The following is a 25,229-nucleotide window of genomic DNA, read 5'->3' as shown; positions in this document are numbered from 1 at the left end:
AAGGAAAAGAAAAAAAAATAAACAACTTGGATAAATTAACCAATTCTTTGAACACTACAAACGACCCAAGATGAAATAACCTGAAGAACACTATAATTACTGAAGATATTGCATTTGAGCATAAAAAAAGGGGCGGGGGGAACTGGTGGCTCACGACTGTAATCCCAGCACTTTGGGAGGCTGAGGCAAATGGATCACCTGAGGTCAGGAGTTCAAGACCAGCCTGACCAACATGGAGAAACCTGTCTCTACTAAAAATGCAACAATTAGCTGGGCATGGTGGCACATGTCTGTAATCCCAGCTACTTGGGAGGCCAAGGCAGGAGAATCACTTGAACCCAGGAGGCGGAGGTTGTGGTGAGCCGAGATTGGGCCATTCACTCCAGCCTGGGCAACAAGAGCAAAACACTATCTCAAACAACAACAACAACAAAAAACCTCTGAGAGAAATTGTTCAAGTGGTTTCACAGGTGAATTGTATCAAACAATTAAAGAACACCAATTCAGCACAATCACTTCCAGAAAACATAAGCATGATTTCCCAACACATTTTAAGGCTGCTACCCTGATAACAAAATCAATGACAATCCAAACAAAAACAAAAACAAAAACACTACAGACCAATATCCCTCATGAGCAGAGACACAATAAGTCCTCAACAAAAAAGTTAGCAAATTAAACCAAGCAATATCTTAAAAGAATAAAATACCACAATAAAGTGGAGTTTATCATAGGAATGCAGGGTTGGTTCAACATTTGTAGGGGTAAAAAGTCAATGTAATTCATTTACAGCCCAGAAACTACATGATAATGTCAATTTATGCAAAAAAAGCATTTGAAACAATCCAACATTCACTCATCATATAGACTGTCAACAAACTAGAAACAGAAGGCAATGTCTTCAACCTGATAAAGAGTATCTACAAAAAACCCATAGCTAACATTTTACGTAATGATGAAAGACAGTGTTTTCTCACAAAAATTGAGGACGGGTAAGGATGTCGACTCTCATTAGAGGTCCTAGACAGTACATTACAGCAATAAAAGAAAAGGCACACAGACTATAAAGGAAGAAATAAAACTATGCCCATTTGAATACATAATTGTCTAAGTAGAAAATCCCAAGCAATCTATTAAAAAATAAAAAACAAACTTTCAGAACTAGTAAGTTTAGCAATGCCAAAGGATATAAGGTCAACACACAAAATTTAAAATATTTCTACATACTAAAAACAAGTAGAAGTCAAAACTTAAAAAATAATATTCACCTACTGTTTAGGGAAAAAAAAAACCAAAATAACAAGTGTTGGAGTGGATGTGGAGAAATCAGGACACACTTGGACATTGTTGGTAGAAATGTAAAACGGTACAGCTGCTATGGAAAACAGTATGGCAATTCCTGAAATAATTAAAAATATAATTGCTGTAACATCTTTTTCACTGGTTTATTCAAGGACAGGAAAAGAAGAATTGCTATAACATCCAGCAATCCTACTTCTAGGAACATACCCAAAAGAACTGAAAGCAGAATCTCAAAGAGATATTTGTTCACCTACATTCACAGAGGCATTGAACACAATAGCCAAAAGGTGGAAGCAACCCATACACCCATGGACAGAAGAATAAACAAAATGTAAAATTCGCATATAAAGGAATACTACTTAGCTTTCAAAAGAAAATTCTGACACATACTACAACAGTGGTCCCCAACCATTTTCACACCAGGGACTGGTTTCATGGAAGACAATTTTTCCAGGGACAGAGAGTGGGGTTAGGGGGATGGTTTCAGGATGGAACTTTTCCACCTCAGATCATCAGGCATTCAATTCTCCTAAGGAGTGAGCAACCTAGATCCCTCAACATGTGCAGTTCACAATAGGGTATGCATTCCTATGAGAATCTAATGCCACCACTGATCTGTCAGGAGGCAAAGCTTAGGCAGTAATGCTCGCTCACTTACCACTCACTTCCTGTGGTACAGCCCAGTTTCTAACAGGCCACAGACGGTATACCAGTCTGAGGCCTGGGGGTTAGGGACCCCTGTGCTACAACACGGGTGAATAGCATACTAAGTGAAATAAGCCAGTCATAAGAAGACAACTTAGTAAAGTTGATAATTATTCCAAAAGGGTTTTTTTTTTAACTTATTACAATCCCAATAAAAATCCCAACTGAATTTTTGTGTATAGACTTACTGGTTCTAAAATACATATGGAAAAGCAAAGTAATGACAATAGCCACGATTCTGAAAAATAATAAAGTTGAAGGAGTAATACTATTCCATTTTAAGACTGACAATATAAAGCCACAGTAACCAAGAAAGTGTAGTAGCAAAGGGACAGACATATAAATTAACAGGAGAAAAGAGTCCAGAAACAGACCCACCCAAATATGGTCAATTGATTTGTAACAAAAGTGTGAGGGCAATTCAATGGAAAATGAACAATATTTTCAATTTATGGTATTAGAATGAAACATTTACATGCAAAAAATAAAACCACGGCCTGTGAATCATACATTACATAAAAATTAACTCAAAATGCACCATAGGTTTAAGACAACAGGAGAAAACCTTCATAACTTTGATTTAGGCAAAATGTTTTTAGGCAGGACACCAAAAATACTATTCATAAAATGAGACTGGCAGAAATGAATACACTGAACTTCATTAAAATTTAAAACTTTTGGTCAAGTGCAGTGGCTCAAGCCTCTAATCCCAGCACTTTGGGAGGCCAAAATGGACTGATCACCTGAGGTCAGGAGTTTGAGACCAGCCTGGCCAACATGGTGAAACCCCGTCTTTACTAAAAATACAAAAATTAGCCAGGCATAGTGGTGGGCGCCTGTAATCCCAGCTACTTAGGAGGCTGAGACACGAGAATCGCTTGAACCCGGGAGGCGAAGGTTGCAGTGAGCCGAGATCGCACCATTGCACTCCAGTCTGGCTGACAGAGCAACACTCCATCTCAAAAATTAAAAAAAAAAATAAAGATACGAAAGAAAAAAAAAAAAAAAAAAAAAGGCCGGGCACAGTGGCTCACACCTGTAATCCCAGCACTTTGGGAGGCAGAGGCGGGAGGATCACAAGGTCAGGAGATCGAGACCATCCTGGCGAACATGGTGAAACCCCGTTCCTACTAAAAATACAAAAAAAAAATTAGCAGGGTGTGGTGGTGGGCGCCTGTAGTCCCAGCTATTCGAAAGGCTGAGGCAGGAGAATGGCGTGAACCCGGGAGGCGGAGCTTGTAGTGAGCCCAGATTGCACCACTGCACTCCAGCCTGGGCGACAGAGCCAGACTTTGTCTCAAAAATAAAATAAAAGAAAAGAAAAGAAAAGAAAAGAAAAAAAAATAGCCAGGTGTGGTGGTGCACACCTGTAGTCCCAGCTACTCGGGAGACTGAGATGGGAAAATCACCTGAGCCTGGGAAGTCGAGGCTGCATTGAGCTGTGATTGCGCCACTGCACTCCAGCCTGGGCGGTAAGTCAAGATTCTGTCTCAATCAACTGATAAAGGGCATGACGACCTTTAAGATGATCATATCCAGAAAAACTATAGAAGCGCAGGACAAAAGTCCAGGCAGCACAGCGCAAAGGACATGGAGTAAACATGGAGGGAGCAGGGTCGGGTGAGAAATGCTTGCCTCATATACCATTCATACATACTAGTTGTAGGGAACTCTGGTATTCCCCCTGCACACCCATCACCAGATTACTTCTAATGATGTGAAGTTTGGCCCATCCCAGAGCAGCCATGCATGAAGAACTCTACTGTCCACAGTTCTTTAAACAGAGAACTTTACTAATAACTTCCCCAAGGAAGTTCATTCATCACTCGTAACCATACTTTACTTCCAGACCTGGGGAGGATTCAGTTTCTACTGGCTTCACTGTCAAGCTTTTCAGAGGCATGTTGAAACCAAATGATACTGGAAGAAACAGAAACAACCCTTTGGGAGGAAGTTTTCTGTTAAAGCAACCTGATCGACACTAGACACTAACACTTTCCAGCTGCATGATCCTGGAGAAGCTACTTCACCTCTCTGTACCACCACTGCCTTACCTGTACAGTGGGGACATGGGACTGCTGTGAAGATTAAAACATGTTAATTCAGTGCCCAGCACGTAAGTGCCTAGTGTCAGCCACTTACTGGCCAAGTGCTCAAAGTCAGGCCACTAAGAAGAAGAAAGGCATCTACTGAGAACACGCAGTTCATCTGCTATTTATTTAGAACTCCAAGCTGTCTGCTATAAAGGCAACCTTTAAATTGGTTATTTCTATTTAACATTTCTGACTCCCATTGCTTCTTCTTGCTCGCTCATGGAAAATCTCAACATCACTGTTTCTACAGATGTTTTCCTCTGTTGAGTTAAAGCACCTCACGGTGTTAGCTTTACATCCAATTACACTTAAAATGCTTCTCAGCCAGGCATAGTGACTCACACCTGTAATCCCAGCACTTTGGGAGGCCGAAGAAGTGGGGGGATCACCTGAGGTCAGGAGTTCAAGACCAGCCTGGTCAACATGGTGAAACCCTGTCTCTACTAAAAATGCAAAAATTATCCGGGCATGGTGGCACACGCCTGTAATCCCAGCTACTCAGGAGGCTGAGGCAGGAGAATGGTTTGAATCCAGGAGGTGGAGACTGTAGTGAGCCGAGATCACGCCCATTGCACTCCAGCCTGGGCAACAAGTGTGAAATGCTGTCTCAAAAAATAAATAAAATGCTGCTCATTTCTATTTGACATTCATTCCTGTATCCATATGGACCAAGTAGCACCTAACACAGCACCAAAAACAATCAGCAGTTGGACAGAAGATGAATGACAGCTCCTGCCTTTAAAGATGCCAACATCCAGCAGGGATGTCACCTAACTCACTCCGTGGCCCCTGCCCACTCTATTCCCCAGGAAGTCATCCACCTCCCCACAAACCTCAAGACAGCTTTCCACTTCTCAGCACACCTTCATCCAAGGCTTACAGTGGGGTCTCTCTGAGCTATTTTATGTTAACTATAGTATTGTTTTGTTTTTCCTCCAGACTAGATAACATGGCATCACTACTTTCCCACTTATTTCTTTTTTCTTTTTTTTTTTTTTTTTTTAAGCAGAGTCTCGCCTGTTTCCCAGAAGTACAGTGGCACAGTCTCAGCTCACTGCAACCTATGCATCCTAGGCTCAAGCAATTTTTGTGCCTCGGCCTCCTGAGTAGCTAAGATTACAGGCATGTGCTACCATGCCTGGCTAATTTTTGTATTTATAGCAGAGATAGGGTTTTGCCATGTTGGCCAGGCTGGTCTCGAACTCTTGGCCTCAAGTGATTTGCCTGCCTCAGTCTCCGAAAGTGCTGGGATTGCAGGCCTGAGCCACCACACCAGGCCTACTTGTTTCTTCTAAATAAGGAATACTTGGTTTCCCTTCTTTGACCAGAGACTCACTTAATATTCATCTTCCCAGATCAATTAAGTCCAGGAAAAAAATCAAATATGCAAGTGTTGAAGTAAAACCAAGAAACGTTCTGAATTTTCTAGCAAGACTGTGATTTTAAAGTATGTATTCCCCATAAGTACCTGTCAGACCACATATTCAAATCTTTGCTCGGAAAACAGTCATTCCAGTCATGAGCGATGTGGGGGCCCCACCAGCATATAGAACCTGGTGATGCAGGTGACTAACTGTAGCACAGGCTGTTTCCCCACACAATAAACATGGGGAAATATTGTTTCACCTTCCTCATCAGCCCCCAGAATGACAACCTTGCCTGCCCTTTCCTCTAGGACCACTTCATTTACTTAATGTCTTCCTTTACATAAGGTCTTATATGCTTCACTTCAGGGAAGGTAACCCCAGCTTTGGGCATTTTTTTTTTTTAGACAGAGTCTCACTGTTGCCCAGGCTGCAGTGCAGTGGCGCAATTTCCACTCACTGTAAGTTCCGCCCTCTGGGTTCACACCATTCTCCAGCCTCAGCCTCCCCAGTAGCTGGGACTACAGGCGCCCGCCACCACGCCCACCTAATTTTTTTTGTATTTTTAGTAGAGACGGGGTTTCACTGTGTTAGCCAGGATGGTCTCGATCTCCTGACCTCGTGATCTGCCTGCCTTGGCCTCCCAAATGCTGAGATTACAGGCATGAGCCACCATGCCCGGCCTGGGCATTTTTTGGGTACTTATTAGGAGTTTTGATTCTTTTGACTGGACAGAAAGAAATAAGAAAATAACATTTGGAGAAACTGAGAAATCATTTCCTTAAGACTCTGGCCTTTTTTTTGTTTTTTTTTTTGAGACAGAGTCTCACTCTGTTACCTAGGCTAGAGTGCAGTGATGCGATCTTGGCTCACTGCAACCTCCACCTCCCGGGTTCAAGAGGTTCTCCTGACTCAACCTCTTGAGTAGCTGGAATTACAAGCCTGTGCCACCACACCCAGCTAATTTCTGTATTTTTAGTAAAGATGGGGTTTTCTCCATGTTGGCTAGGCTGGTCTTGATCTCCTGACCTCAAGGGACCCACCTGCCTTGGCCTCCCAAAGTGCTAGGATTACAGGCGTGAGTCACCACAACTGGCCCCATTTATTATGTATTTTTTACATACAAAAAGACATTCCTTCCGGGTGTGGTGGCTCATGCCTGTAATCCCAGCACTTTGGGAGGCTGAGGTGAACAGATCACTTGAGGTCAGGAATTCCAGACCAGCCTGGTCAACATGGTGAAACCCTGTCTCTACTAAAAATATAAAAATCAGCCGTGTGTGGTGGCAGGCACCTGTATTCCCAGCTACTCAGGAGGCTAAGGAAGGAGAATTGCTTGAACCAAGGAGGAGGAGGTTGCAGTGAGCCAAGATCGCATCACTGTACTCCAGCCTCGGTGACAGAGCAAGACTCCGTCTCTAAAACAAAACAACAACAAGACATTCCTTAAATTTAGAAAATGGAGCCCACTTGAGAAATTGAGTAGGCAAAAGAAAAAATATCTAAAGGTGTTTAACGTCAAATACTCCACTAGGACTTTCTCCCAAAGTCCTACCCTTTTTCACTCAAGGAAGGGCTCTCAAATCCTCTTCCTAATGTACACCTCCCTTGTGGCATCTGAATGTCCACATCGTTGTCTGCTGGGACTGTTTCTGTGGAGGAGCCCTTCCAGTTCTGGTCACACTGAGTCTACTCTTCAGGTACCTCAGGCAAAACAGTGACGGATGGATGAAAAAACATTTTCTCTTATTTCTCTGCTATATTCCATATATTTGGGAGAAAACAAACCTACCTAATTCTCTAGCAGTGAGTCCTTCAAAAAGTTAGTCTCCCACCAGGTGCGGTGGCTCACACCTGTAATCCCAGCACTTCGGGAGGCGAAGGCAGGCAGATCACAAGGTCAAGAGATAGAGACCATCCTGGCTAACACTGTCTCTACTAAAAATACAAAAAATTAGCTGGGCATGGTGGCGCGCGCCTGTAGTCCCAGTTCCTCAGGAGGCTGAGGCAGGAGAATTGCTTGAACCCGGGAGGCAGAGGTTGCAGTGAGCCAAGATCGTGCCACTGCACTCCAGCCTGAGTGACAGTGCAAGACTCCGTCTCAAAAAAAAAAAAAAAAAAAAGGCTCCCTGTATCTCCATGTGCCATAAACATTTAGCAGAATCCAGCGCCCACCCATAAGTGCTTTATCATCATCTAAAACTAAATGGTTAGAAACTGTTTAAACCTGCTTGACACAGCATGTAAGATATGCTGCCCAGAGAACTTGGGGAATCCCCTTCTTATCATTTAGTAGTATATGGTGGTATACAGGTAACATAAATAATGAAGATCTAACAGTAACAGAAAGGTAACACTCCAGTTACAGATCTTACAAAATGCCACATGTCACGAGCGTTTCTGCTGTGGTCCCAGATTCTGTCACCTCTTCAGTGACTTCACAGAATCTAGCTTACAAGATGACTCCTAGAATTGGGGGAGGAGGTTGTTTCACTTCAAGGATAGAAGTTTACCTTGATATTAAGCTCTCAGTTCCATCAGACAGGGTATATGAGGCATTAGGGCAAACAAAGAAAAATAAGCTCTTAGTTCCAAATGTACTTCTCAGCTTTGTGATGCTGCGTGTAGGACTCTGGACTCTAATCTCTCCTTTGCCAGCTGTTACCTGCTAGTTTCTGCCAACAGAAGGCACCAGAGAGGTACTAGAAAGCAGGAGTGGGGGTAGAGACGACATGCTCTTGCCCGTCTGTCAGTCGGCATCCCCACACCCACAGGTCCCGTCCATCAGTCGACATCAGCAGGCCCTGTCAGTGGGCATCCCCATAACGGCAGGCCCCTGTCCATCAGTCGGCATCACCGCATCCGCAAGTCCCTCTCCATCAGTCAGCATCACCGCATCCCCAGGTCCCGTCCTTCGGTTGGTATTACCGTACCACCAGATCCCGTCCATCAGTCGGCATCACCCCATCCGCAGGTCCCCATCTGTCAGCTGGCTTCACCACATCAGCAAGTCCTGTCCGTCAGTCGGCGTCACCGCACCACCAGGTCCCGTCCGTCAGTCGGTGTCACCGCACCACCAGGTCCCGTCCATCAGTCGGCATCACCGCATCACCAGGTCCCCGTCCATCAGTCGGCATCACCGCACCACCAGGTCCCGTCCATCAGTCGGCATCACCGCATCACCAGGTCCCCGTCCATCAGTCGGCATCACCGCATCACCAGGTCCCCGTCCATCAGTCGACATCACCACATCGGCAGGTCCCGTCCCTCAGTCGGCTTCACCGCATCCGCAGGTCCCTCTCTGGCAGTCGGCATCACCGCATCCGTAGGTCCCTGTCTATCAGCCGGCGTCACTGAATCAGCAGTTGGTTACATCCTCTAGCTCCTCTGGACACTCAGAACAAGATTTATAACTCCTCTCTCTTCCCCCCATCCCAGGCGCTAGCCCCAGTCAAGGAGCTGCCATTGCTCAGAAATCTGAGTCTCAGGTGCTCAGGGCTCTTCCCTCCAAGTCTCTACTAGGATCCAAAACCTCAACTTCCTGTTTGGCCTTCCAGCCCTCAGGCCGTGGCTGCTCCTTACAGTCACTACTCTGGATTCTCCTTTGTTCTTTCGCCTTTCAGCACCTGTATGATTCTCTCTGGTGAAATACCGAGGGTATTATCTGTGCTCCTGCCTGGATCTCACTGAGACAAGCACAAAACCGAAGGCTGAGAGCTGGTGAATTTGTTGTTGTTCTTATTATATCATAGCTAAAACATATTGTGTACTTATATGTACCAAGCACTGTTTTAAAGGCTTTAGCATGCATAATCCTATTTAATGCTCAAAGCAACCCAATGAGGGGGCCACCATCATCACCCTTGTTAGGAACGAGGAAAATGAGGCTCAAAGAATTTTAAAAACCTGTTCAGAGATCCCATAACAGATCAGAGATCTGTTCACAGATCAAACAATGAGAAAGCAGTGGAGCTAGGACATAATTCTAAGTCTGACCTCAAGGCTGCCCCATTTCCTGCACAATAAATAAATAAATAAAATAACAACTATAAGGCTTTTTTAGGCGCTCCATGCTGCTTCACAGGGCTATTTACGTTGCTCACAAAGAACTTACTATAGTGGTTTTTTTGTTATCCTCTTGAGTCTTACTCATAACAGGCCTCTTCCCTTTTTTCATCCCACTGCTCCTCTAGCAAAACAGTAGCATTTGTCCTGTGGAATATCCCATATTCAGGACATGGCTAGTTGTTTCTTTGATGCATCATTTAATTTGTCCCTCTATCTTCTGTATTTCTTGTAAACTCAAAGTTAGATTAAGACTGAAGCCAGTTGAACCTATTTAGATAAGACTATTTTCTCTGTGGTGACATGTATATTCTACTGCATCAAAGTAGAAGGCACATAATGTCTGCTCATTCCACTTTCAGTGATTCTAAGATTAATTAGGGACTGAAAGCCTAATCTTCCATTATAAAAGTTGTCCGGAACTGCAAAATTATCACTGTTTATAATAAGGCTTTGGCACAGAACAAGCGGCATATCCAGCGTGAATAAATAAAACATATACAGGCTGGGTACAATGGCTCATGCCTGTAACCCCAGCACTTTGGGAGGCTGAGGCAGGTGGATCACCTGAGGTCGGGAGTTTGAGACCTGCCTGACCAACATGGTGAAATCCCATCTCTACTAAAATTACAAAAAAGTAGCCAGGCGTGGTTGGTGGATGCCTGTAATCCCAGCTACTCAGGAGGCTGAGCAGGAGAATCCCTTGAACCTGGGAGGCGGAGGTTGCAGTGAGCCTAGATAGCACCATTCCACTCCAGCCTGGGCAACAAGAACAAAACTCCATCTCAAAAACAAACAAACAAACAAACAAACAAACAAACCATACAAAGTGACCCTTCTCGAAAAGGAAATAGTGTTCCCTCAAGTCTTTAAGGAAAAAAAAACACCTAACAACAGCAGCTCATCTTATTCCTAACTCTCAATAAAATTGTTTTTGTTGATCAATATGTAAACAATCATTAAATTTTTAAAGGGAGTCAAAGGTGAAGAATTCCAAAGTCTAGCCAAGCATCTTACGATTCAGTGTGTGCTCTTAATTAATTTTATCTTGCGTGCCCATATTTGCTCATTTGAAAACAGAGATAACCCACTAAAACTTGACACTATCCCAAAGGACAGTAAGGAGAGTGAAGTGAAATACAAAAATTAAGAAAAGTTAGATATGGCAAATACCCAGAATGAGGGAAAATGCAATAAACTAAAGGCTAAATTCTCTAAATTTGAAGAGATTATGAATGAATTAAAAGGAAACTCTGCCCATAGCAGATATGCTAGTACTCTAATAATTTACTTAAACTTGGTTTCTACCATTTGGCTATTTCATAGAAAGCTACATTACACTAGATGTAGCTCCTGAACAAAAAAATCATATTGAATTACATTTTAAATCATATTTAATATGGCTCATCTTAAAATAAGGGGATCAAACTAATAATCTTGCTATTACAACACTTGAGGACCTATCCCCCAAGCTACCGAATTCCCTAAACAAATGTTAATCTAAAACAGGAACATATAAAAAAAAAGTTTAATCTTATAACCCACCAATTCCATCTATAAAGTATATTTTTAATGCATTATATAACTTGCAATATATTCAGCATATACCAAAAACCAACCCCTTCCTGCAAAACTTAATCTCAATAATATTGTTTTGAAGATAAATATTCTCAGCACAAATCACCTGTGACTGAGAAACCTTGGAGAATCAGACTTAGATCAACTTCCCACCAAAGTAACCTTTTAACCAAACAGAAGACCAGTGTAAAACACACTTAACTAGTTACTCTTGTTTTTTTTATATTAGAAATACATAAAAGCTAAGCAGTTTCTCTGCACCACCCTCTCCAAGGTGAGTTTTAAGAACTTTCAGGTTCCATTGTCTGAAGAATCAAAAGACATTTTATTTTATCCCTTCAACTACAGGTGTCTCAAATTCTCACCATGACATCATTATTATGCTTTGGAAATTGCTGACACAGGCTATTCAATTGTGCTAAATAGTTTGTGTTTGTGCACATTACACAATCAGTGCAGTGCCACCATCTGAGCAAAAGGAAGCAGAATAACATCTTAAGATAAAAGCACAAAGTAGCAGGTATTTGTTGTTTTAAAACTTTGCCAAGATAGGAGCTTCATGTTTAAATACAATTGGCAAATTCATCAGAAAGAACTGAAATCAACAAAATCCTTTTGGGAAGGGACTGAATGAGAAAGATTACCTAGTTACCCAAGAATATATTTCAATTTTTGGTTTCTTATGCCAAAGAGCAGATTTTTAAAAGATACACTGTGCCCTTATGAAGAAAATCCCACACTAAGACATGGGTCATAAGAGAAGAATTTTATGTTCTAGCACACCCAAGAGTTGAAGAAAGGAGAAAAAGCTTTGAAAAAACTAACAGCAATAGGTTTCCATACTTAGATCTTAATTTTAAATAAAGAAATTCTTACCTCCCACTGTAAGTGAGGCGGGATATTTCGTATCTGAAGTTTCCGAATCCTGCAGAAGAATTAAAATGTTTTTTAAAAGAAAAAAAAAACATAAAAGCAAGACAATAATAGCCAACACGGAAGTTTAGAAATTACTTAAAATATTAACTCTATATTAATTACAAACCAATATCTATTAAGAAAATACAGCCCAAGAAGGAAAAGCAAAGAAGCAAAGTCATAAAATGCAGAGACCATTTGGAGATCCAGTATTTATTGGACTGTTATGACTTATTTTAAAAGTCACTAAAATTGGTAGACAGAATGTTTAAAACACACTTATCTGATGACTACATTCTAAGTTCAAATCCTTTAGCTTCAAATTAGGCATCCCAGGACACAAACAAGGCCTCAGTCCAGGTGATCTTACTCTGACCGTCACAGCTAAGGAGTCCATGGATAAAACTCAGGGAAATAAAAATGAGGTGTGGGTGGGAGGAAATTACACATTTATCTTCACTATCCCCTAACTGAAATTTAACACGTCCTTCAATTATGAATGCTGGCACTAAACCACAGAATTACAGTACTTGTAATTTTGACATCAACATAAATCAGATATTTTCATACCACATTAGACTGTTGAAGATCTTTAAATATCATCTACACTCATTACTGTGAAACTTAGATGTGTTGCTAGAACTTGTTACTTATTATATTAAGCACCTATCACTGAGTTTTAACATTCTGCTAACTACATTTGAAAATAATTGGCTTCCTTTACAATCCTATGTATTTTATGCATTTTAAGACATCCTAAGGCCGGGCACAGTGGCTCATGCCTGTAATCCCAACACTTTGGGTGGCTGAGGCAGGTGCATTACTCGAGGTCTGGAGTTTGGGACCAGACTGGTCACGTGGTGAAACCCCGTCTCTACTAAAATTACAAAAAAGTAGCCGGGCATGGTGGCAGGTGCCTGTAGTCCCAGCTAATCCAGAGGCTGAGGCAGGAGAATCTCTTGAACCTGGGAAGCGGAGGTTGCGGTAAGCCGAGATCGCATCACGGCACTGCAGCCTGGGCAACAGAGCGAGACTCCGTCTCAAAAAAATAAAAAATAAGACATCCTGAAACAGAAGAAGAGATCCAGAGGTTTCAGACTGTGAAAGTAGTGCACAGTACAGAAAATGTGAAGAATCAGCACCTTAGTTCAAATGCCCCCCAAACATGTATATACAGACGTATAAGGGAAGAGGGTGATGCAAATAACACAACTGTATGTTAATTGTATGAGACCATACTATAGAAGTCACATGTCAGTCACCTCCTTTGAAGGAGGAAGAATTTAGTCAACTAGCTATTAAAAACAAAATAAAACAAAAACTAGCAACTGAGCCTGACATCTCAAGTGAAATAAATTACTTAACTTCTACAATTAGAACTATAGGACAGGCGGCCGGGCGCAGTGGCTCACGCCTGTAATCCCAGCACTTTGGGAGGCCGAGGCGGGCGGATCACGAGGTCAGGAGATCGAGACCATTCTGGCTAACACGGTGAAACCCTGTCTCTACTAAAAATACAAAAAATTAGCCGGGCGTGGTGGCGGGCGCCTGTAGTCCCAGCTACTAGGAGGCTGAGGCAGGAGTATGGCGTGAACCCGGGAGGCGGAGCTTGCAATGAGCCGAGATCGCGCCACGGCACTCGTCTGGGCGACCAGCGAGACTCCATCTCAAAAAAAAAAAAAAAAAAAAGAACTATAGGACAGGCCTTGTGGCTCATGCCTGTAATCCCAGCACCTTAGGAGGATCACTTCAGCCCACGAGTTCCAGACCAGCCTGGACAACAAAGCCAAACCCCATCTCTACAAAAATCTTTAAACATTTTTTTAAAATTAGCTAGGCATGGTGTTGCATACTTGTAGTACCAGCTACTCAGGAGACTGAGATGGAAGGATTGCTTGAGACCAGGAGTTCAAAGCTACAGTGAGCTGTGACTGCACCACTGCAATCCAGCCTGGGCAATAGAGTGACACCCTGTCTCAAAAAGAAAAGACAAGAAAAAAGAAAAATAAAAAATAGAAAAAAACAAAGAACTATAGTGAACTTTTCTTTCCAGGTCAAATAATCCACAATTTTGAAGTATCAGAGCAAAACACCAGTTTAGTCTAGATTCATAGCCTAGTTCAGTCCTTTGCCTCTTCCCTTTCCCCAAAAGGGTGAGAACAAACAAAATACCACAGCTGCCACTGATCCCTTCGAGAACATCAAAGAAAATCTAGATTAACTAAACTCAGGTACATCCTGTCTACAATCATAAAACGGAGGAGGAAAGGAAGAGAAGCACTTTTACGTTATTTTCATGACAAAGTAAAAGCGCAGTTATCAGGGTAAAATATACCAAAGAGATAAAAGAGAATGCCAGTTTAAGAGAAAAAAAAAATCCAAACTATAGCTAGTATAGATTTACAGATAAAATGCTAGTTTGGGATTTGTTTCAAAATAACTCATGTGGTAATAACTGTTAAAGCTTCAGGACAGGTACCTCTCTGCTTTTATGTAAGTTTTATAATTTTTCTTTTTTTTTTTTTTTTTTTTTTTTTTTTTTTTTTTTTTTCCCGAGACGGAGTCTGGCTCTGTCACCCAGGCTGGAGTGCGGTGGCCGGATCTCAGCTCACTGCAAGCTCCGCCTCCCGGGTTCACGCCATTCTCCTGCCTCAGCCTCCCGAGTAGCTGGGACTATAGGCGCCCGCCACCTCGCCCGGCTAGTTTTTTGTATTTTTTAGTAGAGACGGGGTTTCACCGTGTTAGCCAGGATGGTCTCGATCTCCTGACCTCGTGATCCGCCCGTCTCGGCCTCCCAAAGTGCTGGGATTACAGGCGTGAGCCACAAGCGCCCGGCCCTATAATTTTTCTTTTTGTGTGTGTGTGGCAAGAGTCTCGCTCTGTCGCCCACGCTGGAATTCAGTGGCACAATCTCAGCTCACTGCAGCCTCTGCCTCCCGAGTTTAGGCAATTCTCCCACCTCAGCCTCCTGCGTAGCTGGGATTACAGGCATGCGCCATCACACCCAGCTAATTATTGTGTTTTTAGTACAGATGGGGTTTCACCATGTTGACCAGGCTGGTCTCAAACTCCTGACCTCAAGTGATCCACCCGCCTCCGCCTCCCAGAATGCTGGGATTACAGGCGTGAGCCACTGTGTCGGGCTGTATTTTCAATAAAAGGTTTAAAATCTATACCCTAATAAAAAGATCTGTAATTCATAGATTTCACAACTGTTATATGTTGCTTCAGTTAAAAGAAAAATTGCGGCCAGACATGGTGTCTCACACCTGTGATCCCAGCACTTTGGGGGCTGAGGTGGGCAGATCACCAGGGGTCAGGAGTTCGAGACCAGCCTGACCAAAATAGAGAAACCCCATCTCTACTAAAAATACAAAATTAGCTGGGCGTGGTGGCACATGCCTGTAATCCCGGCTACTCGGGAGGCTGAGGCAGGAGAATCGCTTGAACCCAAGAGGCAGAGTTTGTGGTGAGCCAAGACTGTGCCATTGCACTCCACCCTGGGTGACAGTGAGACTCAAAAAAAAAAAAAAAAAAAAAAAAAGTTGCTCACACTGTATATACCTGGCTAATGAAAGTATGATTTACTACATATATGCAAGTACTGATCTGGTTTGTTTTTTGTTTTTGTTTTTGTTCTGTTTTGAGATGGAGTCTCACTCTATCGCCCAGGCTGGAGTGCAGTGGCGTGGTCTTAGCTCACTGCAATCTCTGCCTCCTGGGTTCAAGCAGTTCTCCTGCCTCATCCTCCCGAGTAGCTGGGACTACAGGTGCATGCCACCACATCCAGCCAACTTTTTATAGAGATGGTGGCCTCGCTATGTGGTCCAGGTTCATCTTGAACTCCTGGACTCAAGCAGTCCTTCTATCTTGACCTCCCCAAAGTGCTGGGATTGCAGGCTTGAGCCACCATGCCTGGCCCTATTCTGTGTATTTAACACAGTAAGGATTTGCAGCAGCGTTAAGAAACTAAGTATTCACCTCCACTGGCCTCATTTTGGAGGGTGTATATATTACCAAAAAATTTTCCCAAAAGTACACATGTAAATATACATGGAGAGTTCAGGTTAATTAGCACAGGATCATACACATTACAAAAATAAATATTCGCTTCACAAATAGGATACTATCTTTTGTTTATTAAGAGTAATCCAGGCGGTACACAGTGGCTCATGCCTATAATCCCAGCCCTTTGGGGGGCCAAGGTGGGAGGAGTGCTTAAGGCCAGGAGTAAAATTAGCCTGGCCTGGTGGCACACGCCTGTAGTCCTAGATACTCAGGATGCTGAGGTGGAAGAATCACATGAGCCCAGCAGTTTAAAGTTTCAATGAGCTATAATCATGCCACTGCACTCCAGCCTGAGCAATGGATTGAGACCCTGTCTCACACACACACAAAAAGCAATCCATTTGCCATGTTTTCCCAAAGACTTCTTAAGAATCTCATACTCAAGGATCCCATGGATTTTCTACCCACTCTTCAAAATGTACATCCAACACTCATTTAATTATTGGAAATTTGGATGTTACTCCAGAATAATTATTTCCCTTAAATGGTTTTCTAGCTTCCCTTACCTGATACTCTCAAGTGTCATTTTAGACAAACATCTGAGTTATTTTTATGCAGTGTTTTGCTTTGTTTTTCAGATGGGAGTCTTGCTCTCTCACCCAGGCTGGAGTGCAGTAGCGCAATCTCAGCTCACTGCAACCTCTGTCTCCCAGGTTCAAGCAATTATCCTACCTCAGCCTTCCTAGTATGTGGGATTATTAGATGCCCATTAATTTTTGTATTTTTTTTTTTTTTTTTTTTTTAGTAAAGATGGGGTTTCACCATGTTGGCCATGCTGGTCTCAAACACCTGATCACAAGTGATCTGCCCACCTCAGCCTCCTGAAGTGCTGGGATTGCAGGTGTGAGCTGCTGCGCCCGGCCCTGCAGTTAGTGTTTTGATATCTAGAATTGTTCTTTCCCATTTGTTCAGTAACTAATCTTAAACTGTGTGACGTTTACCTCTGGCTCCTAACCCTGTGCTCTGCTCTTATCAGTACAAGAGCCAAAAGTCTCAACATTAACAGGAATGAACCAAAGGCATGAATTATAATCATCCAGCAGAGATAAACACAAACTTATGGCATGGAAAGAACTGGAGAAAAATCTATCTCAGTCAGCTATACAATTAAAATACTCTACTGCTTCTTTGGTTATGTTCCATCTGAGATTTGAGAATTAGTTTATGTTTGGGTTTGATTCTAAATACTTACAAGTCAAGAAAAGGTATTAATATTTTAATAGAGTGTTTCTATCATACTGGTTACCAAGTCATTAAAGTTCAATTTAACTACCAGCAAATAAATTAGTGTTTCACCACCTCCTAAAATACCCATAAATACACAGGATGCACACTCCATAACAACAGGGACTAATTAGGTTATCTTGTTCGTTGCTGCATTCAGAGCTTGAACAGTGCTTGGCATCTGATAAGTATTCAACTGATAGTTAAAATCTGTTACAATATATAGACTGGGGGGAAAAGAAAAAAAGACTCACAGAACCACCATCCAGAAACTAACATTTCAAATGATTTTCTTATAGCTTATAAAGGGACCGAGAAAAACAACTGCCACGCATTTCTGAGAATGGAAAAAAAAAAAAAAATTGAATTATTTAAGCACTTGCATTATTTTTTAAAATTCAGGCTGGGCACAGTGGCTCATGTCTGTAATCCCAGCACTTTGGGAGGCCAATGCAGGCAGATCACGAGGTCAGAAGTTCAAGACCAGCCTGATCAACATGGTGAAACCTCGACTCTACTAAAAATACAAAAATTAGCTGGGCTTGGTGGTATGCGCCTATAATCCCAGCTACTCAGGAGGCTGAGGCAGGAGAACTGCTTGAACCCAAGAGGCAGAGGTTGCAGTGAGCTGAGACTGCACCACTGCACTCCAGCCTAGGAGACAGAGTGAGACTCCGTCTCAAAAAAAAAAAAAAAAAAAAAAAAACACAGTTTAAGGGTTTCCCCCACCAGAGGGGAAACAGGGTAAATTTTAGTTCTCAGGCTAATAGATTAAAAATTTAAAGGCCAGGTGCAGTGGTTCAAGCCTGTAATCCCAGCACTTTGGGAGGCTGAGGTGGGGGGATCAAGAGGTCAGGAGTTCAAGACCAGCTTGGCTAAGATGGTAAAACCCTGTCTCTACTAAAAATACAAAAATGAGCCGGCCGCAGTGGTGGGCACCTATAATCTCAGCTACTCCAGAGGCTGAGGCAGGAGAATCGCCTGAACCCAGGAGGTGGACATTGCAGTGAGCCGAGATCGTACCACTGCACTCTAGCCTGGGCAACAAAGCAAGACTCCGTCTCAAAAAAAAAAAATTTAAAAACTGCCCACTCTGCTAGAAATATTAGTTATTATGAAAATTTAATAATCATTTATTAAAAGCATGTTTAATTCCAAAAGAAAGAGTCAACAGTAGGCCTGGCAGGGTAGCTCATGCCTGTAAACCCAGCACTTTGGGAGAACTGCTTGAAACCAAGAGTTCCAGACCACCTTGGGTAATAAAATGAGACAGCCCCCCCCTCCAACAGCCCTGCCTATCTACAAAAAAATCAAAATTAAAATTAATTTTTAACAAGAGCCAATAGAGCAGCTCATGTAGACTCTGAAGGGCATCTTCAAGATCTTTAGTAATCGATGAAATTGATTTAAGTTGATTTTAGAGAAATCTAATTGACACCAACTAGAGAAAGTGAGCCTCCATATACCCATCACCTGTTCCAATTAACAAGTGTGATATATGATAATCTGATCTTGTGTATTCTATACCCAAACCTGTACCAAGTCTCCCTTACATAGCATGCCATGCTGAAGTACTCCAGTAAACAACAATGAAAAATAAGGAGCTTTATTTCAACATAACCACAACAGCATCATTGCTCCTAAAAGTGATTAGCAAAAATTCCTTGCTATTAGATATCCAGTAAGTGTTTATTTCCAATTGCTAATAACTATCTTTTTACATGAGGTTTGTTCATATCAAGATGCCAACAAGATACACACACGCATACAGCTGACATGCTGATATATAATCTTAGGTCTATTTAATACAAGTTTCCCTTCACTGCTTTCTTCACAATTATGTAATGGTCCAAAGTCAAAATCCTACACGATTACTCATTCTGGATTTTACTCACTGCATCCCCCTTTGTATCGTTTTAATAATTGTTTACTACATGGAATTAGATATATAATAACGTGTTTTTTCTGAGACAGGATCTTGCTCTATTGCCCAGACTGGAGAGCAGTGGTACAATCAGCTCACTGCAGACTCAAACCCCTGGGACTCAAGTGATCCTACCATCACAGCCTTCTTAGTAGCCGGGACCACAGGTATACGCTACCACGCCGCCCAGCTAAATTTTTTGTAGAGATGGGGTCTCACTACATTTCCCAGGCTGGTCTCGAACTCCTGGCCTCAAGCAATCCTCCTACTTTGGCGTCAATAATATATAATTTGTTTATATACATAAGACATCTATGAACCCACCTCCAATAATTAGAAGATAATTGAAGATAATTTGACACCTCTCCCCCAACCCTCCTCCTCCCAGAATATAATTATCACCCCTAATTTTTTTATTCTCATGTTTTTACAACAGTTAATCTGTTAAAACTGACTTTTTTAGCTGGGCATAGTGGTGCATGCCTGTAGTCCCAGCTACTCGGGAGACTGAGGCAGGAGGATCGACTAAGCCCTAGGGAGGTCAAGGTTGCAGTGAGTGGTAGTGGTGCCACTGCATTCCAGCCTGGGCAACAGAGTGAGACCCTATCTCAAAAAACAAACAAAAAAACCTTGACTTTTAAAAAGCAGACAAAATGCTGCTAGCAGTCTTCAAAAATGACCAAAATTGGCTCGGTGCAGTGGCTTGCGCCTGTAATCCCAGCACTTTGGGATGCTGAGGCAGGCAGATCACCTGAGGTCAGGGGTTCGAGACCAGCCTGGCCAACATCATGAAAACCAGTCCGTACCGAAAATACAAAAATTAGCCAGGTGTGGTGGCACAGGCCTGTAATCCCAGCTACCTGGGGCGCTGAGACAGGAGAACTGCTTGAACTCAGACGTTGCAGCAAGCTGAGACTGTGCCATTGTACTCCAGCCTGGGCAATAAAAGCAAAACTCTGTCTCAAAAAAAAAAAGGCCAAAATTGCCAGAAATGGTCGGGGGGAAAAATTTAATGAGCGAAACTCAATACTATCTAGTCAGTACTCAAATTTTCCTGATTAAAAAATATCTTTCTTAACAACTGGTATGTTCAAATCAGTATTCAGATTAAGATCTATATGTGGCATTTGGTTGATTATGACTCTAGTCTTATAACCTAAATGTTGCCCTTTTTCTTGCAACTTATTTGGATAAAAAACCTAAAATGCTGTCCCTTGTCCTCTAGTTTATCACTGTCTGGAGTTTGCTAGTGACACTCCTGTAATAGTGTTTAATACATTCCTCTGTTCCCTATAAAGTTGTAGTTAGATCCAAAGGCTCAACTTGGTTTCTCGTTTCGTGTTTGGGAGAGGCAATATTCCATAGGGAGTGTTCTGTTCTTCTATGGGAGTTGTTACCTCTGATGTCTTTCTATGATGTTGGCAGCTACTAGTGATCACTGCCTAAACCCATTATTTCACTCAAGGTTGAAAAATCATGATTTTCTCATTCTATCATGCCTTCTGTGTTTTTTAGCCAGAGTTATTCTATAAAGAACAAGTGTCCCTCATCAAGTATTTGGATGCTCTGAAGCATACTAAGTACAGTAAAGACAGGATACTTTATTCTTTCCCTTCTGCAGCAGATGGTTTTGTGCTTCTTACCACATCACCTGACTCATCGCTGTGGTGGACAATCAATCCCACACACATTTCAGTTGTCTCGCTTCTTTCCACCCGTAAGCACACACCTTACACAAGGCTGCTTCTTTATCTCAGGGCTTTCTCCAAAGCCTCTAGAGTACAGGAGCAGCCCAGAAACACTGGACAGAGAAAATCCTTAAGAACATGCATAGGCTGGGCAAGGTGGCTCACGTCTATAATCCCAGCACTTTGGGAGGCCGAGGCGGGCAGATCACGAGGTCAGGAGATTGAGACCATTCTGGCTAACATGGTGAAACCCCATCTCTACTAAAAATACAAAAAATTAGCTGGGCGTGGCGGCGGGCGCCTGCAGTCCCAGCTACTTGGAAGGCTGAGGCAGGAGAACGGCGTGAACCCGGGAAGTGGAGCTTGCAGTGAGCCGAGATTGAGCCACTGCACTCCAGCCTGGGCGACAGAGTGAGACTCCGTCTCAAAAAACAAAAAACAAAAAAAAATTTATAAATGTAGGTGTATGAGGGTGGGGGGGCAGGGAGCTCCAATTTTTCAGATAGATAAACCTGGGAGGTATTCTGCGAATTTCTTGGAGATCCCATTTCCCTGCAGGAAACTCAATAAAGTACCTATCATCGGCTTTTCCTAACTCCCCAATTCATTCTCCCCCTTCCCTCACTTCTTCTTGAAATTATCTCTAAAATAAACCAACTTTGGCAAATCCCTGTCTCAATCTCTGCTTTAAGAGGAGTCCAGGCTGGGCACAGTGGCTCACATCTCTAATCCCAGCACTTTGGGAGACCAAGGTGGGAGGATCGCTTGAAGCCAGGAGTTAGAGACCAGCCTGGGCAACACAGTGAGACTTCGTCTCTACAAAAAAATTAAAAACTAAAAAATTTTGCTGGGTGTGGTGGCTCATACCTGTAATCCCAACACTTTGGGAGGCAGAGGCAGGCAGATCACCTGAGGTCCAGAGTTCAAGACCAGCCTGGCCAACATGGTGAAACCCCATCTCTACTAAAAACACAAAAATTAGGCTAGGCACAGTGGCTCACGCCTGTAATCCCAGCACTTTGGGAGGCTGAGGAGGGTGGTTCATGAGGTCAGGAGTTCAAGACCAGCCTGGCCAAGATGGTGAAATCCCATCTCTACTAAAAATACAAAAAATTAGCTGGGCGTGGTGGTGGGCATCTGTAATCCCAGCTACTCAGGAGGCTGACGCAGAGAATTGCTTGAACCCAGGAGACGGAGGTTGTAGTGAACTGAGATCGCACCAATGCACTCCAGCCTGGGTGACAGAGCGAGACTCCCTCTCAAAAAAAAACAAAAAACAAATAAAAACAACCAGGTGTGGTGGTATGCACCTGTAATCCCAGCTACTCAGGAGGCTGAAGCAGGAGGATCACTTGAACCCAGGAGGTAGAGGTTGCAGTGAGCCAAGATCGTGCCACTGCACTCCAGCCTTAGACACAGAGTGAGACTCCATCTCAAAAATAAATTTAAAAAAAAGGTTGGGCGCAGTGGCTCATGCCTGTAATCCCAGCACTTTGGAAGGCCAAGGCGGGCGGATCACAAGGTCAGGAGATTGAGACCATCCTGGCTAACACCGTGAAATCCCATCTCTACTAAAAGATACAAAAAATTAGCCAAGCATGGTGGCACGTGCCTATAGTACCACCTACTCGGGAGGCTGAGGCAGGAGAATCACTTGAACTTGGAAGGCAGAGGTTGCAGTGAGCTGATATCACACCACTGCACTCCAGCCTGGGTGACAGAGTGAGACTCCATCTCAAAAAAAAAAAAAATTTATTGGCTTATCTTTGATGCTGTATAAAAGAAAAAATATATATATATTTACATATATATATATTTAAAAATTAATGGGCATGGTGGTACGTGCCTGTAGTCCCAGCTACTTGGGAGGCTGAGGTGGGAAGACTGCTTGGGCTCAAGAGGTTGTGAGGCTACAGTAAGCTATGACTGTGCCACTGCACTCCAGCCTGGGCAACAGAGCAAACCTCTTTTTCTGTTTTTTAGGGAAAAAAAAAAAAAAGGAGTCCAAAGATATTATTTCAAATTTTTCAGAATAACGTGTTAGGGCCCTGACATTGCCCAAAGACAACCAAATATTTCATTCCTTCAGTATCATTATTAATTCAGAGTCATAAATATTTTGCTTGTATCAATCTTTTTAGATGCTCAAATTGTCCCATCTTTGGCCAACAAAACGGCCTCTTCACGTTGGCTCCTTCATCTTTTGATGTTACTCCAATAATATTTGTGAATACTTCTGCTTTCTGTTATGGTGTGATATTCTAGGTCTAGCTTGTATGTTTCTTGTCCCCGTCTTTAATCGGCCTTATCAACATGGATCCTTGATCCCTTTTAGTCAGAAAAAGTACAGAGAGACTACAATCTGGTCACTAGAGGCGCTCATCGTTATTAAATTGGTCACTGCTTCCAAGCCAGAGCTAGAAAATACACTTGGAAAGAAAATAAACCATGCATTCATACTGATTATTTCCAACTCAAATTTTGGATGACTAGAATTTCTCAGAAAGTCTCTTATATTTGTATATTTTCTTCCACTAAAAACTCTGACAAAAGATAGAAGAACAAAAAAAAAGTGCTTTATGTTTATTATCTCATTTAGCCCTCAGAGTCTGCATTTTACAGATTAGGAAACAAAGGCAGAAGTAATTTAATTCGTCTGAATACACACACAGCTACTGTGTGGCAGGATCAGAATATATATTTGAGCATTCTGGCCCCAGATTCTATCCTCCTAACCATACTCTATTCGGTCTTACTGATTTCACTTATAATCCAACCAATAGCATAATCATATCAAATAACTTCAGAAAAAAGTACAGATTGCATATTAAATTCAAAAGATAAAAATATATGCTAATCCTAAGCAATATTTTCCCTTTACACCTTAGCTTTAAACCACAATAACTTACATTTGGCAACTCAATATTGAAATTAAGTGGACAAGCTGACATATTAATACCAAGAAAGCAAGAAGAGAGGTAAGGCAACTATGAGGAAAACACAACTACTTAGTTGCCTCAAGGTATTATAAAGATTATATACACAGGCACTTCAGGTACTTTGAAGCTAGTCATATCAAGTCCCAATGCAAGACACAAAACTGTATTAGACCTGCAACCTTTCATCCAAATTACCTGTAAGTCCTGGATGCACCTTTATCTTATTCCTCTGGAAAAGGCTCTGTCTCAGCCCTTTCCTTCTATCAACACTTACATACAAATCAAGTAGGAATCACTGCTTTCCTACTTTATAAGACAGATACTGATAAAATGCTGCTAACACCAGCTGATGATAGGAGGAGAAAACTAAGTCTAACTTGTAACATGTTCTTCTTTGCATTTTTTTTTTTTTTTTGAGATGGAATCTCACTCTGTCGCCCAGGCTGGAGTGCAGTGGTGCGATATCGGCTCACGGCAACCTCCACCTCCCAGGTTCAAGCAATTCTCCTGCCTCAGCTTCTCCAGTAGCTGGGATTACAGGTGCACGCCACCAATGTCCAGCCAATTTTTTGTATTTTTAATAGAGACGGGGTTTCACCATGCTGGCCAGGCTGGTCTCAAACTCCTGACCTCGTGATCCGCCCGCCTTGGCCTCCCAAAGTGCTGGGATTACAGGTGGGAGCCACCACGCCCAGCTGCCTTATTTCTTATGCAAAAAAACTGGAACACAAGGTTCGGATTTGGACTGGTATTTTCACGTAAAAAGCCAAGCCTTGTGGCTCAAAGCAGTCTAGTGCAGGCTTTCCAACCCGCCACTTGGTGGCACTCTGTACTGGCTGCAAATTTTCATTCTAGCTGTGCTGAACTGAACCTATGTCCAAAGAGGACTTCATTCAGCCTGGCTAATTTCAATATGGCTATATTGTAATTACACGTATTCTTTCTTGGTTTATGCAGTTAAGAATTAGCTCTTTAAAAGGTCAACCTCAATTTTCAAGTTTAATACTGTACTCCAAGTAAATACTTGGGAAAATGATCAGTCTTACATTCCTGGTCTAAGTGTCAACTGGCATAACTATGCCTCATTGCTGACTTGGCAGTGTCTTATCCTCTAACTCAAGAATTATCTCTCTTACATCATTTCCTCAGGTTAAGTTGTAACATGCTCAAAGGCTTAGCTGTCTGTAAATAGGGAGAACTAGGAAGAACCTAGAGGTCCAGGAAAAAGGGATTCAATTACAACACACAGAATGAAATCTCATGGAGACATTATAAATATGAAAGAATATTTAATGAGGACATGTGCCTGTGACACTATTCACTGAAAAAAGTGCATCACTAAAAGAGAACATGGAATATGATCT

General features: G+C 42.4%; 1 protein-coding gene across 5 annotated transcripts in view; it reads right to left on the bottom strand.

Annotated features, from left to right (window-relative positions):
* The window catches only part of IGF2BP3 (insulin like growth factor 2 mRNA binding protein 3), a 155,487-nt gene that overhangs the window by 90,319 nt on the left and 39,939 nt on the right, over positions 1–25,229 (bottom strand). For 4 of the 5 annotated variants that reach the window (XM_065542204.1, XM_065542205.1, XM_005549984.4 and 1 more), the window contains exon 3: positions 11,984–12,032. The exons of the other annotated variant lie outside the window; for it this stretch is intronic. In XM_065542204.1, coding sequence (XP_065398276.1) covers positions 11,984–12,032 — 49 coding nt within the window. The remainder of the gene's footprint in view (positions 1–11,983; positions 12,033–25,229) is intronic. 5 annotated transcript variants of the gene reach the window in all.

This window comes from Macaca fascicularis, chromosome 3, assembly GCF_037993035.2.
Source record: "Macaca fascicularis isolate 582-1 chromosome 3, T2T-MFA8v1.1".
NCBI classification, from domain to species: domain Eukaryota; kingdom Metazoa; phylum Chordata; class Mammalia; order Primates; family Cercopithecidae; genus Macaca; species Macaca fascicularis.
The sequence above is the reverse complement of the archived record's forward strand: the minus strand, read 5'-3'. Positions and strand labels throughout refer to the sequence as shown.